Raw genomic sequence first — 19,094 nt, 5'->3', positions numbered from 1 at the left:
GTATGTGTGAAATATTTAACAAAAGTGAGAGGAAAGTTGCAAATGCACTACCAATAGCAGACTGTAAAGCCATTTGATTAATGGTCAAACAATCAACATCAGTGCCTCGGCAAAGAAGCACAAAAGAAACCTGCACCATTTCTCCCACAAAAGCACACACACCAAGATGCTAACTAACAAAGTCCTGACTTCTGGAAAATACAAAACTGGTTGTCTAGCAGGAGAAATGCAGGAATATTTTTATCAGAGGCAGAAATCATTGCCAAATGGGCTCCTACAGGAGCTTACAGAGTGACATGATTAAATCTCAGAATATACTACAGATCCTTTTTCCTGAAGGAGCTTTCTTCTTTACTAGTCTACAGCCTTCAAACTTCAAGAAATGCACTGACTGCTAAAATAGGTGTCATAGAAGTGCAAATTAGCCCTTCTGACTCACAGGCCCTTTCAGATGGAAAGCTCACAGTTCCGTGTACCTTCATGTACAAGTTAACAGTTTACTGATATCATTGCTACCTAACCAGTAGGACAGCTCATATATCACATAAAAGCTGTTAAATGCTAATAGCTGGTCAGCCATTTTAACCATGACAGATGTTGAGTGTTGTAAAATCAGTTGTGGCAACGTTCAAGCAATGCTTTTAAGACAATTCTCAAGGTTCAGGAGAAAGGCATGATCAAAACAAAGTCCTCTAAGAAAGCAGAATTACTTTGCCAATACACTTGTGAGGTTATTGACTTTTCCATTATTAAATACAACTGTTCTGAGTGCTGGAAGATGTAATCATGTAAGTCAAATTGTTTGGATTTCTCTGAAACAGAATTTCATCCCACATTAAATCATTTCACATCAAAATGAAAGGCTTAGTTCAGAAAAGTGCATGCAAAAAAAAAAAAACCAAATTAAACCACTTAAAGGCACAGGAAGAAATTGAAAGATGGTAGGAAATAGGCTGCACCTCTATTAAATACACTTCACATTCAATAGCTCAGCAGCTCAGTATGTTCCTGGAAGCAATTCATAGAGGGGTGGAGTCAACTATAGCTATTTTTAGATCCCACCAAACATAACAGCCTTGCATTTTCCTGCTCCCTGCAATTTGGGGGGAAAATCTGAAGTACTCAAGCTGCCTGCCTGTTTGTTCCCTGCTCCCAGACTCAACGCTGCAAGCAAGCAGGAAATCACCTCCTAAGAGGAGGTTAAAAGCTCTGCTACAGATCATCAAAAGGAAGCAATTTCCAGGTCGGCTAGCAGGACACCAGCAGGGCTTCAAAAGCACTGGCAGCACTACAGTGAAGGACCTGCCAGAGCCCAGAAGGAAGCTTCTCCTTGCAATGATTTTAAGGGGATATTGAAAAGCCACGGCGATATAAGCCCAGAGCTTCTCCTGTTAAGCAGGAAATGGATGAGATATGAAAATATGAGAAGCTCCAAGCCCAAGGGAGTGAGCGAGTGGGCATGCCCTGGCTCAAAGAAAGGACATCTCCTGGTCACCCAGGAGTTCTGAGGGACAAGGCACAAACACCTGAATGACACCAGAGTCAGCTGTACCCAGGTGGAAGATCTGCATGAAGTAAAACCAAATTTAATAAAGAGAACAAAAACCAGATTCCTTTGCCTTACCCTGCTTTTGTTATGGTCTAGTTTGAAGTCACCTTACATGCTCTTCTCTCATAAATTAACTCTGCTGATATTTTATCATGTACACCATAAGAAAATTCTGATGATGTAACCACCAGAATAAAATTTGTAAGTGATGTTTCATGATTTGCAGTTTAATGATTCTGCTCTGGGCAACTTCAGATGAAAGTTAAGTAGTTAATATTTAGTTATCTATACCCATGTGCTCCTTGACATCACAAGTGATAGCAGTCAGGACATTTATATAATTTTCACAGCTTGAAGTCAGGCTGAACCAACAGCAGTGATGAATGGACCGTACTCTTGGAGCATGAGTTTTGGAAGTTCCTCCTAAAGTAACTAAATTTCAGCAGCTGCTCTCAGAAAGCAGTAAACTGAATGTCACTGCCAATGTTCAAGATGTGTCACAGCAGAACACTAGGCCAAATATGACTAAAGAGTTAACACAGTAATACCCACTGCTCAATATTACTTGAATACTTGGATGTATTTAACAGACCACTATAAATCTTACCTCTCTTAAAATCACAAGCTTTTGAAAGAAAAAATTAAGTGTCCTTTAATATTTATGCTAAGTTTTACTAAGGGTTTTGAATGTTTGCACACGTGTTCTCACAGTTCAGCAGAGCACCTATATTTCACTGAAAAATAATATAATCATCAACTATTCCAACAATGAATGCCACCTAACCTGAACAGAACCATAAGATACCAAATGGAATTGTTACCTGGCTTGTTCCAAAAAAAAATCTAAGTTGTGATGAAGTGTCAGAAAATACACAACAGCATATTTTATACAAATGCAGAACAAGCTACAGAAAACCACACCACTTTCCAGAAATGTAGAGCTACCAGCTATTAGTACATAAACTTCTGTCTCTTCCAGTAAGTTTTGATATCCAAGTATGACCAAGAGCACTGTTAGCTTCTCTGTCAAGTGTATGCCCTTGTCTAACAGGCCAGAACGTGCAGTGTTACCCAGCCCCTATATCAGTATCACACCTGCAGACCTCTCATAATACTCCATACAAGTCTAAGTGACAACTAATAAGACAGAACAGCCTTATGTATAAATGCAAATGGCTGTCATATGAGAAAATCCAGCTACAACAGCCATATTCCTCAGAACTGGAAATTTACAGGAGTCACCTGCCAGCAAGAAATGGCATCGTGCAGAACCTGGACAGTATGTGGTAGAGGAGGCTTATTTCCAGCACACAGACTTAATAAGCAAGTTACCTGTGGGTACATATGGCTCACCAGAACCGTGCCTGAAAGAAAATACTACACTGATGGTGGTCAAAAGCAAAACTTCCAGACAAAATGGTTTTGGCAAATCTTTTCCTGGAGCTGCAGGGTTAGTAAAAGATTCACTGCAAGTTTGTAAAATGTCTGCATTCAAAACAAAGCTTTGCTCTAACTTTATGCAAGTGACTATTACCCTTTCCTATGTGCATTTCTCATGTGTTTTTTTAATTTTACAGGTAAACAGTAGTAAGAGCTACAGCATCTTAATAAAATGCTATTAAAACAATCCAGCCAACACATACTCTGATGCAATCTCCTGGCCCTGGAGCTTTTATCATAGTTAATCCAGCATTTGAACTACACTGATTGAATATGAAAGAAAATAATACTTTGGTAAGAAACTCAAGAGTCTTCCCCAAGAGCATTTTTTGAGCCACGTGCATTTGGTGCATTCAGAAAGACGTGTTTGTCCAATGTATATTTTATGAGCCAGAATAAAGATATCTCTAGAATAAATGCTGAGGGGATCCAGAGAGATGAGTAATGAACCCTCAGCACCAGAGAGATGTTTTTCAATTCAAGTGTATGGCTTGCACAGCAGATTAAAGTAAGGCTAAAGACACGCAATCAGCTAGAGCATCCCTGTGCAAAAACAGTTTGTGTGTCGACCTAAATTTGAAATGAACCACACAATGATAAATAAATTGCTTGCAGCCTAGTCTTGCAATCTAAGCCACATTCTGAAGGCTTAATATTCATCAGCTTACCCCTGCTGCTCTCCTTTCCCCTCGTTGTGAGGTGCCCACTAAGCTACATTGCTGAAGTAGGCCTTTCCAAATTCTGCTTTGAATTTCTGTTCTGGGTGCTAACCCATTGAAAATCTCACAGGCACAAAAGCAAAGGATGCAGTGAGATTTGCCACTTGCAAATCACACAGAAAAACAGCATGTAGATTTCACCAGGTTGCTGAACATAGGGGTCCTGCTATCTAGAATGATTTTGTTCCTACTAGCTTTGTTATCCTATTTCCTGGTACAGCTTTTCAGATCAATCTCCACTTTTGATTACAAGCAGGGTTACTGATCTAGTGACATCTTCTGTAAGATGAATAAAGATCCAAAATTCCATTGCAAAGAGCAAAAGGAGCAAATGAAAAAATAATATCTAAGATCAAAACTTGTATTTAGGCATCTATAATAAATCTCCTGCTTCTATACTTGACACAACACCAAAAAGGGCTGATCTCCAGAGATAATGAACTCTGAAAAGTGAAGCAAACAGTGCTCTATGCCTCTACAATTAGGGCAGCGTGCATGCTTTTCTATAAATAGGAATATGGGAAAATAGGAACATGATTTTAGGCAGCTGCACTTGAAAACCTTGGGTCACATTCACTGCAGTGAAGAAACCTCAGGACAAACAGCTGAGCCCCCCTCTGGAGCATGAAGCCTCACACTGCAATAATGAATGATGTCACTGACTCCCTCCAAGAGTCAAACAACCCAGGCTTGCTGCTTTGTAGAATGCAAAGCATTTAACACCATCTGAAATAGATTTCAAATCTGCTAACGTTGCTCTGCTGTTTTGGGAAGCATTGATCTGCATCCTATCTTTTAAACAAAAATGAGATTTTTAAAACAATTTAGTTATCCAAGTGCAAATTTGCATGAATGCTTCTTTCTGTAAACTGAGCTTTGCTAAAATAAAAATGGGTTTCAGCTGGCCTTGAGTTACCTGTACACACCTATACATAGAAACAGGCTACCTCATTATTCTGAGCTTGGAACTAGCCAGACACCAGCCGGGTCCAGTCCAGAGATCAAGCAACCACCCTAGTAAACCATTTTGATTAACTCAGCACTTCAACAGCAGCATCACCAACTTGGCAACAGCTTCCAGTCCACCAGCTGTACCCGCACGTGTTTGGAGCAAGTTCTTACTTGTATTCAAGTAAACGTGTTCTAAGTGACCACAACCAACCATCATGGATTTAATTAGCCAAGCACCCACTGCTGCCCAGCTGGCTAAGCTCTCACGCCTCTGTGCAGGCTTGGGATTCTGCCCAGGCCCATGAGAGTTCATGATCCTCATTTCCAAATATACTGCTAAATTACAGGTCAGTTTGCAGCAATGCATTTAAATTAGCAATCACATCTTCTCACTTTGTAAATGTACTTAGTGTGAGTAGTTAAATGTGAGTCTTTCTTTACATCACTGCCTTGTGTGCCTGAGTCAGTGCATTGGTCACAGTTTCTCCTGATGATTATTCACACTTCTTGCAGGAATACCTCGCAGCACAGCCAAACATGACATCCCAGATGTCCAGTTCACCTCGAGCACTTCTGCATCAGAGAAACCAGCACAGTTCCCTTCACGGATCCTCCACATAAAGTCTCCCTGCCTGCCCCCTACACATTTGACAACTATAAAAGAGCCCTTCTGAAACCTTTATTTTCAATGTCCAAGATGTCACATCACTTAGCACACAGATGTTAAAACAACAGATCATCATAGCTCTGCCTATCCCTTCACAGCACAGTTCTTTTTCCAATGTTGATGCTCTGTATCTGGCAGTGACACTCTTTGGAATCTATTATTAGTGCTGGGATTCCCAACCTGTGCCAACACAGAAAATGCTAAAATTATCCTGCCTAAATGGTGTCACTTTCTCCTTTTACTTCTCTAACTTTAATCGAAGTATAATAAGCTGAAGGATAAAACCCAAGAAATAAAAAATACAGAATGCATATATCCAGAATGTGGTTTTTAAATAAATGATGCACAATCAGGCCCACAATAAAGGAGGGGCAATATGATATACTCACACCATACAACAGTACATTTTCCAGCACAGAACTGTATTTATCATCTTTGTAGATGACTTTGTTAACTTCACTGTGTTTTATTTCTTTGTTCCGGGTACATGTTTCATTTTCCTTGTTTCCTTTTAAAAAGTCATCTTATTTCAACAATGATGCAGTTAGTGCCACGTTTCTAGTTAGGTCTGACTCACAGGCACCTTATGCTAGTATCAGATTACTTCACTACCTTATCTGCAACTGTAGTTTTGAAAATTTTCCCAAAGAAGTGGTTGCTGTGTTTCTATAAATTAAAAAATCTAATAGAGACAAGTATAAACAGAAGCAGAAAAGCTTCTTCAAAGTGTTAAAACAGGAGTTAGTCCTTTAAATTTAACTTGTTTCAGACTATACTTTCCTTAGGCAGAATGGGTGTATATGACCTCAACTGTTCTGATAGTCCCTACAAGTTTTACAAGGGCTTTTTAATGGCCTGAATTCCCTAAACTTTCTGCATCAACGAGTCAAACTTTAGGAGTACAGGTTTAATTTTGCATTTTTTTCAGGTACCACTATAGATACGCATGTCTTACACGCTGTGAGGGTATTGCGGGTATCTGGTGTCAGTCCCTTGGCTGCGTGTCAAAACCACAATCCCACATACTGCAAAGCTTCCATCTGTATCCTCGGCCTTATGCGGGACTGAGCACACTGCGGCCACCAAAGGAAGCCTGGCTGCTGCCCCGGCGATGCCAAGCAAGCTTACAGTGGCCGGGCAGCCGCCGGGAGAGGGCTGTGTTTTGGAGGGCTGCGTTCTCCCCTCCGAGGCGGGCTGCCCTCGGCGGGAAGGGCCGCTCCAGGGCCCGGCTCTCGGGGTACCGTACCTGGATGAGGCCCTGGCAGAGCAGCGCGGTGTGAACGCAACCCGGCACCTCCGCTGGGAGCGACAGCGAGCCGTTCCCGCTGCGGAGCTGCCAGCTCCCCCGCAGGCTGTGCACCTCCGGGCCGCCCGTGGCCACCGCCAGCGGCAGCAGCGGCAGCAGCAGCACCAGCAGCGCAGCAGGACCCATGACTACAGCCGCCGGGAGCGGCGAGTGGGGGCGGTGCTCCCAAGGAAGGAAGGGAGCGAAGGGAAGGGAAGGCAGGACGGCGGCGCTGCTGAGGGCGGTGCAGCGCGGCTGCGCGCGGGGCCTGCGGGCTGCCGGGGCGGCGCTGCCCGGGGCTGAGCCCGAGCGCGAGGGAGAACGGCCGGGCCGGGCTCCCGCCCCAGCACGGCGGCCCCAGCGCACTGCCCTGGTTTGAAAGAAAACCAGGTTGGTTTTCTTTTTTCCTCCAAGAGGCACGGCGGAACAGCGATAACAGGAGCTCTAATGCGGTTCCGAATCGCTCAGATGCAGCAAATGCACTCGGAGCTCTAGAAAGCGACAGGGAGGCGGGGAAGGGGTGAGGAAGAGCTGTGGCAACACCGCAGTGGGTTCTCTCAATATTGGCTCCCTCGAGTCGTGAGGCTTTTATATGGCCTCAGACTTCCACATCCTTTTTTCCATAAAATTACAGAGGCATATAAAACTGTAACGAACGTCATCTCCAAGTACTGTGGTTTCCTCATAAAGCAGGGCTGTGGATTTAGTGTATAAAAATACAGTAAATTCTTCTGCAAAAGGACAGAAGCATCAGCTCCTAAGAAAGAACATACAAGAACTATGGTTTTCAAATCACACTGTAGCGTTCCTGTGTGCCCTTGCTAGGTTAATTCCCTTCATTCACAGCCCAAAAGCGGGAATTAACAAGATTTTAAATAGTTCCGTAGAAGGCCTTAGCTACTCTCCCGGTGTAGCATCCATGGTGCTTCATGCTCTGTTCCCACTGCACCAGGGTGTGCAGGAGCTTCTAGCTCACCTCCATGAACAGGGAGTGTTTCACACCAGGCCCCCCCAGACTGACAAGAACAGAACACCCGAGTTTTGTTTTAGCTCCTGGCTTTCACACACCTATTTCAGCATCTGTAGGAATCCACTCTAAATTTTTTCCTTAAGGCATGACTGAACATGGTCAACATGCCTATATATTTTTGATGCAAATCCTTTCAAGCTGACAACCCTTTGTTTCAATGCGATATTAAAATGTCAGTCCTTCCATTCACCTTCAATAAAAAGTACACAATCCAGCCACAGGTACTTTTTTTCACCTGTGGAAGCACAAGAGGGGGTGCAATTCTGAGAAATACTGACTCAAAGAGAAAGAAAGTAACTGATCTTTTTTTCTCTTAAAAAATATCTGCTGCCAACTTCAAAAAGGGATAGCTGGGACCCGCACTTTTAGGCAGCAGAAGGCCATGCGGAAACTTAGCTGTTAGAAGAGTTTCCATGTGTGTAATTTTCAGACAGAGTAAGCCACTTTCAATTTACTGACTAACTGAAATGCTGGTCCCATTTCAATTCAACTCCCAGCTGTCTTTTAGTGAGATTGCCAAAAAAGGCTATCATCCTAGACTGAGTTACCCCAACTGGCTTTGCATGTTGTAGAATTCAATCAAAATTAGCATCTTCTCACCTTTAAGAGTCCAAACTATAAAATAATTATACATCAATAGTATAAAGCCTTACTCTGTTTCTGTCTTCATCTGTCAATGAGTAATGTTTTCAGGGCAATCAAACATTTCAGTGTTCTTTCCTTAAATTCACTGATACAACACTAAAACCATTTAAACCTTATAGTGCTGCTTGAGAGATCTTACAGGATATAATTTCTCAAGAAGCAGATTTACAGCTGTCAAAAAAGAAACTACCTTTTTTTTTTTTCAGTAAATCTTTTCCAGCAAGTCACATGATAGGTTCCCAGTAAGAAGGAAACTGCATTTCAAGATGTTTACTGTACTTCCGTGCTTTGCCTTTTATTCTTTCTGCTTAAGACTGACTGGAGCAACACACACACCAAAAAATCTCAACCTAAAAACAATGCTATAATTAAGTATTCTGAGAACATGCTGTTTCCTTGTTCAAGGTTTATAATTAAGTTAAATCATGTCTCATTTTCATGTCCCAGTTCTAGGGTTTGTTTTTTGTTTGTTTGAGGGTATTTTTAAACAAATGACATTTTTGCTGTTTCAAGATATGAATTTTAAAGCCTGTGGTTTAATCTTTTTAAATCTTAAGACACAAAACAAGATAAACCCAAGTACTTTCTTTTACTGTGTACTATATTAACCCTCTTTCTGAAATACCACAAATTTAGGAGGTTATTACAATTCTTATTTTGTGATACTGCAAGCAGATATTCTTTATCAACTAAGACAAAAAGCTGAAGGCAAAACCATGCCTTTGGCTCTATTAGCATAAATTCAGAGCCAATTCCACTGTAGCTGCCCAAATTCTGCCATGTTAATCCAGAAGTCCTTTGTTTCCAAATGCTATGCAATCTCTATCATTACAACAGGCTGCTGCTATTTTCTCTTTCAAATTCATGTTCAATGAGCTCATGTAAAGGTTTTAAACAAAAAGGTTCTCACAGATTTGGATGCAGTGCTTCAAGATATTACTGCCCCCACCTGTCCAACCTGTACCATTCTTCTAGTGAAGGTAGACACCTCTGAAGCCAAACAGGACTTGTGCTCACAGCGGTCTGTGGCAGGGCATGCTCTCTCTTGTGGTAACTGTGTGCTGCTGAGGATACCACCACCATCACAGACCATTTGTCAAAGATGCAAATGAACTAAAGGATCATCCACCTCAGGGAATTTCCTACAGATGCAGCAATATCACTGTATGAATGTTTGTATGAGTGTAAATACCTTCAGGCAGTACAGAATATTCATAATAAAGCCCCACAGTTCCTCAAAATAACACCAGACCTCTCTTTTCTGACTGCACCTGCAGAACACAACTACTGTGCAGAACAGTTACCGTCTGCACTGCAGTAAAGACAGTATGATGCAGGGAGTTCTCCAGCCATGGATTTCTAAAGGACATTATTCTGTACTTATGTCGCACTCCATCCAAAAGGATGTTAAAAATAAAATGAGGAAATAAGATTGCTTTTAGATGAGGATATTATTAATACATCACTAGAAGAGAATGTTGTAGTAGGTTATGAGCAAAATACAAAGTGACAATATAAATGGTAGGCCTGGAGTTTCTTTTATAATTATAGCAAAGTCTGCAGGCCACTGCAAGGGGATTTCCTTAGTAAACAAAATTACCCAACACTAACAATCACAAGTAATTAAAAATAAGTATGTAGAAGGGAAGCTACTGCTCCAGGCAAATGCTGTAATGGAAGGGGAAAAGCGAATAATATCTAATAACTTTAAAATTTCAGAAGCAGAAAGACAGGTGATGCCTTCAGTATAACCGTCAACTTCATCAGGCATGCTGGGGCAAAAGCCTGTATTTGTATCTCTACATAACATCTTGCTTTGAGATGCACTTAAACCAAAGATTTAGGTGACAGGTGACCACCTTCCATAGAACAGGCACAAAAAAGCCTGAGGATCTTCAAAGCCAGCATGGCCAGATTTCTAAAGTCATGTTATTTAGAAGGTGGCATTCCCACAGCTTTTATTCTCTTCTTTTTATAAAGAATTTTGAATCAATCCTAGTCTATGTGTAAATTATGTAACACTGATCATTGCCATTTACCCTTTGTTTCATAAGCAGCAAAATCATTGTCTTGCACAGTGCTGTCCAAGCTCCCCTTCAATTCTCATTAAAACGTACTTCAAGCAAACAGATTCTCTGGCACTTACAGAAAAGAAGTACCACAAATGCAGACATTATGAAACAGGTTGCTTAGCCTTTCTTAGAGGCTTAAAACTAGACAGTCATCTATAACCACAGTACAATGTACAACTTGTCCCTGAATGCCTAAAATGAAACCCCTCAACACGTGGGGATCTGTAGGTAGCAAACTTTCCCCCATGATGGAAGTTTGAGAGGCTTCACTGAGCCCATGTGCATGACACTTGACCAGCTGAGAGCAGGGCATACCAGACAGATCACACTACATATGATGCACACATCCACCCTACTGTTTTAATGGATGTTTTCTGTGCAGGTGAGTATTAAGAGAATATCAACAAAGGTTTCTAGCTGATAAATTGGATGAGTAAATGTAAATGGATTTGGAGTTGCTGAAACAGCTGGGAGCTTCGTTTCTTTTTCTAACTTAAGTGCCTCCAAACAAACCACTGGGGCAGGTAAGGACCTCTGTTTCTCAGACCTTCACTGTGGCTAATGCTCCTGGCTTCAGCCCTAGGACAAATCCTGTCCCTTTATTTCTACCAAAATTACTCTAATGCAAGCACCAGAGAATATTCAAAATAACTTTACTGAATATCTGGGTAGTTGAGAGACACTTTTTTCCCCTCTTGAAAGATTAATTATTATTTCATCACCTGTAAGAATTTTCCGAATTCTTAATCAACTAAGTTCTCACTGAATCAACTCAAGCCCTACTTAGGCAACAGCATAAGCCAAGAGCATGGCTACACAGGCAAAAATATCCACTTGTCTGAATTATTCCAGTGAAAACCCTTGTATGTAATGCTACATGCCCTGTCACTTGCTGCACTGGTACAAATGTCTCAGGAGTGACATTTACAGAAACTGACTCTTGCACATTCAGGAAACAGACCTACTTTAATATGGGCTCTATTTTTTTTCCCAAATGACTTCATGCACAAACAGCACTAAAAATACTACTTTATATATACACCCATCTGTTAAAAAAAAGCATTATGTGCTTGATTCTCATGGCAACAAAAAGGAAAAGACTACTGCAGTATACAAAGAGTACTGGAGGAGAGAGTACTAAGGATCATCAAAAGTCCAACTCCTATCTTCTTGGAGGACTGAATAAAACTAAACCATATGACTAAGAGTAACATCTACCTGTTTTTTGAACTCTGTCAGGTTTGATGCTGTGACCATTTTCCAGGGGAGCCTGTTCCAGTGCCCAACCACCCTCTCAGTAAAGAATCTTTCCCTAATGTCCAACTGGAACTTCTCTGACACACCTTCATTCCATTTCTTTGTGTCCTCTCACAGTGTCTGACTAGATCTCTTGTTTTGGTATTAGTCAGAATTTTAACATTCTGATAATTGCACTGGAAGAAGGGAAGGCAGGCAGTAGTTTTATGTCTAGAAACATTAAAAAAGAGCCTTAGAGATATGAAAAGAACCTTGTCTCTTCAGCTAAGTCCTTGGTGAGAGAAGGACCCTTTCAAGGAGTGGCCATGCTAAAATGCTACTCACACATTTTGTTTACAGCAAAATTCTCAGCCCAGTGGATCCAAATAATCTTGTGCTCAAATCAGTCCCTATGCTTTTGATTGCTGTTACAAATGTCACTGTTCCATTGAAGAACTCTTCTCACCACAAGGACTATAGAAAAGCACAAAGGTAATAACAGCCCATAGAGAGGTTCTAAAAACCACAAGAGATCACTGCCTGGAACCAATCTCCTCCCAGATTGTTTCAGCAAGAGCGAAGATCTTCAGCTAGTCTGAACTAGTATAGATCTAATGAAAGGTGAAAAGATGCAATATAACTTCAATTAAATCTTGTATTAAACACTCAGCATACATTTGGATGTTAACAGAACATTTCACAGAAGTGCCACAATATTCTGAAGGTATTTACAGTTTTAATTAGTGTGTTGAAGAGTGAACAGCCACCTGAGCTTTTGGCACTTTTTACCTATTAGCATAATAAACAGCATTCAGCAAACAAACATTTCCAAAGCTACGGCTTTCTCAGGAAAGGGTTTCTTCATCACAGGAAGCTATCATGACTCCAGAATGTTATTAAGCACTTAGAAGGTTCAAGATGCAAAATTATCTTGAGTACTTATCTGTCAATAAAGGTTCCATTATGTTGATTCTCTCAGCATATTTTCAGTACAGGTTATCAACAGTGGTCATACTGAGAAATAGTTTTAAAGGTCTGGAAATGCCCTGAGGAATTTCAATCACATCAAAAAGATACTTAAAACTATTTTAAACACATTTCAGGAAATCCAGTTTAATGAAGTACTTCACTATGCCTAGCAAGTTGACAAGTAACAATTTTTCCACAATAATCCCTTTGGAGTCCTCCATACCTGGTCAGACACATGAAGATTTACTTGGAGGACAGAAGGGTGCAGCTAAGCTTCTCCTGCCACCTCCAGCTCTCAGTTAGCAGTGGACAGCTTAATGCTGACATAAGAAAGTCACTCATTGTTTAGTGAACATCTTGGTGGTAGCTTGAACTTGGAGGTTTTTCAAGACCTCTTTTGTTGTGTTCTCTCATTACCAAACATGCTGATCCACTGTTTATCCTTGCAGCTTCCCGTCAATGACCCATAATGTTGTAACCACCAGCTATTACTGCTACTTCCGCCCAGCAGAACTCCGAGAACAGCTTATCAGTGTGCTGCAGCTGGCTCACCAAGCACAGCTGGCTGCCCTCTCCTCTGTCCACACCCTAAATTATTCATTATGTGTGTGTCAGCATATACTTCATGGGAACTTCTTTTTAAAACCTCATTGAGGCTCACAACACTGAGCTTTCGCCCTTCACTGTCTCTGCACATTTGCACTCTAGACTCCTAATCTTAATACAAGCATGGTCTTTGTTTTACCTGGATTCACAAAACTTAAAAACCTAAGGAAGTTTCTTAGTCTAGGAGGGCTGATTGGTCAACTATAACCTATTTCTGGATCTGGTCTCTGCACTGGGAACCAGACATATAGCTTCAGTTGAACAGCGAAGTGCAACTTCTCACCTCCCTTTTCTCCTCCCCTCCCACCACTCATAAAGCACAGCATAATGCATGTTTAAGATATTAAGATGTCACACCAGTCACGTTAAACAAAAAAGGGGAAAGAAAAAGGCTGTTTCAAGTTAAATTCTGCATCCAAAAATTTCAAAGTAACTGCTCAATGCTTCTCCACAAACCTGTCTTTTCATGTTTCCACTCTGAAAATTTGGAACGTTTTTGTACATCAGTTTTATCAGTATTGGAAAGAATATTATGTGTGAAAATATGATTCAGGGTTACCTGCATTTTTTCAAAGCTTTTCATATATCATTTATAGTTAATCCAAGAAGAATGCTTTTACCCTTTTCTCAGTTTAAAAAAAATAGTTAAGGCTATGAAAATTCACATCCTTTGCACCAAATGGTAATTTTGAGTGTGAAGTGCAGCACATACGAAATAGGAGAGGACAAAAAGAGCTAATTTAAGTAGCAATCATCTACCTACCTCCTCTCTAATTCAATTGCTTGTGATTGTGGGATGATACCTCAAAGTGCTGCTTTCAGTGAATTTTGAATGGATTCTCAGGAAACATAAATCATGATGCAAACAAGAACTTAAGAGATATCCTCATGAAATACAATTCAAACTGTAAAAACAGAGCAGTTAGTACAACCAACCAATAAAACCAGGGGATCACGATTCGTTTACACAAGAAAGTTCTACCTCTTAATGCTGGTTAGACTCATCATCTGCACTTGTGCTCTGGCAGCTTGTTACTGAGCTCAGAGCAGACAAACATGCTTGAGAGGTGCAGTACTTTAGCCAACACAGAGATTGAACACCACCAGTCCCAAACACTGTATTCAATTCTTCAGCCAGCACTAATCCCTTCTAGAAAACTATCACTGCCACGTTCCACTAGGTTTGTTACCTGAGAACTCCTACAGTCACTAACAGTGATCCTCTCCTCAATGTTGTTCTGAGTAGAGACAAAATCTAGAACCTTATGAAGAGATCTGGACCTCTTACTCCAACAAAAGCATTCCAAACCTTTCAACAGGAAAAAGAATTAAAAAATGGTTATATTGGATAGATCCTTCAATTACTGAGGTATCTGTGAATTAATTTTCAGCATTCACTGTCAGAGCAGGATTAACACTATGGAAAGTAATGTGCAAAGCCTGTTTTAGCAAGAGTATCCTTCCACAAAGAATTAACAGCTTCACACTGAACAGTGATCTTTGCCAGAGCTATGACAGATCTGCACTATTTACCTTCATAAATTTGCCAGGAAGATGGGACTACAGACTCACATTAAGTTCTCTATGTAAGGTTCCAAATTGCAGTTCCTCCTTTAGATCTCAAGAGGATTAGAGCTGCACATTTAGTACAAAGTTCTGTTCTAGAACATTCTCAAGAAAACCCCACAAAGCAAAGCAAAACCAAAACAAATTAAACCAAACCACCCTCCCCTTCTCTGCTTGAGTCATGACTGAACAGTTTCATTTTTGACTTGCATCAAAGACTGTAAGATAAGAAGTGCTGAGGCTTACTTGGCCAGAGGGGAAAAAAAACAAAACAGGCTTGACTTACAAACAAGCACAGCTTCTCCTCAGCATACATGAAACTACCATACTCAGTGTCTGCAAATGCTTTATAAGAGAACATCACCTCTTAGGCAGCTCTTCAAAACACAAGTAACAGCTTAATTTTTTTATTCCCTCTAATGAAACATGAGATCATATCTGAGACTAAACTTGAGTCAGATTCCCATCCCTGATAAAACTAAAGGCATTTTGAAATTCTGTCTCCATAACCCTGGTCTGCCAAAGCAGCTGAAGCAAAGCCAGCTGCCCAGCTCTACAGCTAGCATTCCTCCCATGAGGATTACCTTGTATCACCATCTTCTAAGCAACTGTTCTTACTCTCCAGGTTAAGTCTGTGATGGGACAATGCACAGTTAATGTGACGATTAATGAAGCTTAGGCAAAAGCCAAAATTACCTGATCTGCCAAACCTAGGACTCCTAAGTACTCAGAGCTTGAGTATTTCTGCTTCCAGTTCCTGAAGGGGAACCAATTTCAGCAGAAACCATCTAAAGAGAGGAGCCTACTCTTCCAGAGCACAGGAACAACCCCAGAAACCAAAGATCAGTATTAAAAGCTGTTGAAAACCAAAATATTCTGTTCAACTGTGTGTCCTGATAAAAGCGTTGTCCCATCATGAATTAAAATCCTTCACTGTTTAAAGAAGATACTGAAGTCTCACCAATACTTCTAATGCATAGGCAAAAATACCCCAAACAAAAATTATTTTGGGCAAACAGGGATGTTTACCAGAGAAATTTTCAGGTATAACTTTACACAGGGCTGTCTTATCAAATTTACTGTCTCACTTCTGACACCTATCACTGTGAAGATTATGCCTGTCACCTCTTCTAACCTACTCAAGGCACACAGATGCTCTAGAAATAGTTACATCCCTTACTCCTGCTTATCTGGAAGCTACTGAACTCTTCCCCCACAACTGGTTGGTTGACATTAAACCAACCCCTGCAGTACAGAAAAAAAGACACTGACAACTTTGAACTATCCCTGCAGAAGACTGAGTGCGAAATGCACTGCAGAAATGTTACTGCAGAATTTACTGCTGCATTAACCAAGAATGCCAAGTCAGTTTACAGGCATCAGCTAACCTTCACAAACATCAGTTTAGGAACTGTTCTACTCTACACACACCTGCACTCTGAACTGGTTTTCCAGGTAAAGGTTATCCTGAATTACTATTCTCTGTTAGACTAAGATGGACACTTAAAATTATAATTTATCAACTGTCATATTCCAGATTATTTTGAAACCAGCTGCGTTTATACTAGAATGCATGAATTGAGAGCAGACCCTTTTCACTTCACAGTAATACAGACAGCTCTTACCTTTGCCTTCTGTACCTCCCCTTGACATCACGTATTTATGCATTTTCGCTCTGTTCCCATGCTTTCTCTGCACTAGTCCTTCTTGCACTGTTGCCAAAATACAAGCCCTCAGCCTTACACATGAAGTAGTTTAGCCACAATTCAATCTGCCTTTTAAAATATACAATTGCTGATGATGATCTGAATCCAATTTATACCTACTTAATATTTATATTGAAGGTGCTAGTAAAAATACCATCCATTCAATGACAACAAAAACCAGAAAGCAGATAAATCCAATCAGTACCTTATTTTTTTCACATTTGAAGAAATTAGTATAGTCTGTGTTCTAGTAAAATAACCTTCATACCTTAAGATCTTTTACTGATCATGTATTATCTCATTCCATTCTTCCAGTGCTACTTAGTTTAATTTAACTAAAAAGGGTTTTGTATTAGTCTCATTTTCATGTATGAAACTACAAACCAATCAGAGAAAAACAACTACTTTAATGTTTTCTTGGACAGCTATAAACACAGCAAGAAATACTCAGCTAAATTCCCATTATGCTCTGAGTTTTACCAAGGATATGCAGACTAAAGACTTCTGAATCACCAGCCACATTTGATGGACCCAAGGTATCTGCTTCAGATGATAATGCCTGTTATAACACTATTTTTTAAAGCAATGAAGAGTTTGAAATTAAATTACTAGAGAGAATTTTTTACTAGAGAATTTTACTAGAGAGGGGAGGGCATAAAAAAATTACAAAGGAGTTATTTAGAACATTTCTGGCTGTATTTAAACCCGCATGTTATCTGCTGATTAATGCAAACTTCTGCATAAACAACTATCCAGTCTAACAGGACTGGTACTGTACATCTGCATATCTATGGTTGTCTTTTAATCATTTGCTAGACTTCAGTTCTATGCCTCCACAACAAAAGCTTGTTGCTGTGGTCTGCTTAAAGCCAGGTTTTTCAGAAAAAGTTATCATCTGCTATCTTCATATAAAACTATGACACAGTGCAACTGAGTAAATGTTTTTACTCAAGCATGCAAAAATGCACATATATTCATCTTGTAACAAATACAGATGCTGTGTCCATCAGAAGACAGAAAAACCACAAAAATCCCTAGCCAATGCCACAGATCAAGTTTTTCCTGCATCCTGAAGACTTCTTTCTGCTTAAAACCACTCAAGGTTTTTCCAAGTGAAATGTAAAAAAGAGATTAAAATCGTGTTGTTAAATTCAAATCCCAATTAAACACAGCAAGCAATCTTAAAAAAATTACTGCAGAAAGAACACTGTGGTTTCTTTGCCTGTTATATGTCTTGGCTTGACTTTTTGTTCTCTATACTCGATCTCAAATAAGTCTTTGAAATAATTTTAATCCAAATTTTCTAGCATGAAGTTGACCCCACTGAAGCTATTACAGCATTTATCATGAGAAAATATTTTACCACAGCAGAACAGGAAAACTCAATTTCCAAACCCTTCACTTTTTACATTAAGTTCAAATGGAAAATTTTGCACCCTCCCTATGTTTCAAAGGAACCAAGATCCACGATGTAGTTTTTAGACTAACAGTGGTTTTGGTAGGTACTCACTGAGGTAATCACCAATTAGGCTTTTTTCCCCCCATATTAGCTCCTGTCTACCAGCTCCTCCCCTTGCCCCCTGCTTGAAGAGGAAGTCCAAATGCAATTTTAGTACAAGAAGCCTGTACCTGAGAGGACTGAGTCTGCTTCAAGGACAAAACACCTCCCATTTCCCACTTTGGACCTTCAGCATGCTTCTAGAACCTCTACAATCCATCCCCATTCTTTCATCAAAGTTTACACTTGCTAATTACAAAAAATTATTACCTTGGGAACATGACAGATGCAAAAAGAAACAGGTACTGGTCCAAACAAGACTTCCGTCTTCCATAAAATACTTTACTATTTTTTCCTCTTCCCTGACCCTTCATCATGCACACTTCCTTGTTTTCTCTAACACCCGCAGTCTTACACCTCACAAAACATCTTCCTAGTTGATCATGTAAGTGATTTCAGTGGCTGCGACTCCCAGGACACAGTAATAAGCATCAAATTAACACAAGTGTAAAAAACAATTGAGACCAGCACATTTTTAAGCCTAAAAAATCAACTTTTACCTCAGTTGTAATGCTACTGGCAGCTGTATTCCAATTTTCCAGCAAAACGGTGTAAGCTGGTTAGCAAAGCAGAAACGAACTGCAACTTCACCAACAGATTTCAGAAAGTAATCACTGAAGCATGTACTGCTAAAGAGAGCCCAGGTTTCTAAATTCCAAGTCAACCGAACTTGAATATCTCAAGTTCACTCTCATAGTTTAGAACCAGAACAAACCATGTCCAAACTACATGTTCAAATTTTTATAAAAATTAAGGTTTAACATTTATTTTACATCTAGCTTTCCACATCCATGTGGGGACAAGGAATCAGAATGTACATAACTATAAGCAGTGCAAAAGTGGTGCCAGTGAGAAGTCACAGATGCACAATAAAGTGATAGTACAAGACTAGAGAAAATGAAGCTATGGATGTTAAGAATGGAGACCAAAAAGATTAAACAAGGAAAAATATGAAGGAAGAGGGGAGGAAAGAGTCAGATATTTAATAATGCCCTTGTTGCTGAAAGATAAACTAATGGCACAAGACAATGTTTCTTGTAGAACAAAAATCCAATAGCAATGAGTCTTTATTCACGTTTAGTCACCTGACATGAA

The 19,094-nt window shown here is 40.1% G+C and overlaps 1 protein-coding gene across 9 annotated transcripts in view; it reads right to left on the bottom strand.

Annotated features, from left to right (window-relative positions):
• Positions 1-18,813, bottom strand: part of MANBA (mannosidase beta) — a 65,033-nt gene extending 46,220 nt beyond the window's left edge. For 7 of the 9 annotated variants that reach the window (XM_074541099.1, XM_074541102.1, XM_074541103.1 and 4 more), the window contains exon 1: positions 6,573-6,826. In XM_074541099.1, the coding sequence (XP_074397200.1) occupies positions 6,573-6,758 (186 nt within the window). In that variant the 5' untranslated portion in view covers positions 6,759-6,826. Of the gene's footprint in view, positions 1-6,572; positions 6,827-12,786; positions 14,672-14,702 lie in introns of those variants that run through there. The other 2 variants (XM_074541106.1, XM_074541107.1) reach the window with 2 other exon arrangements.
• Positions 18,814-19,094: the final 281 nt, after the last annotated feature.

This window comes from Zonotrichia albicollis, chromosome 5, assembly GCF_047830755.1.
Source record: "Zonotrichia albicollis isolate bZonAlb1 chromosome 5, bZonAlb1.hap1, whole genome shotgun sequence".
NCBI lineage: Eukaryota > Metazoa > Chordata > Aves > Passeriformes > Passerellidae > Zonotrichia > Zonotrichia albicollis.
Note: the sequence above shows the minus strand (reverse complement) of the source record. Positions and strands in the feature narration are given on the sequence as shown.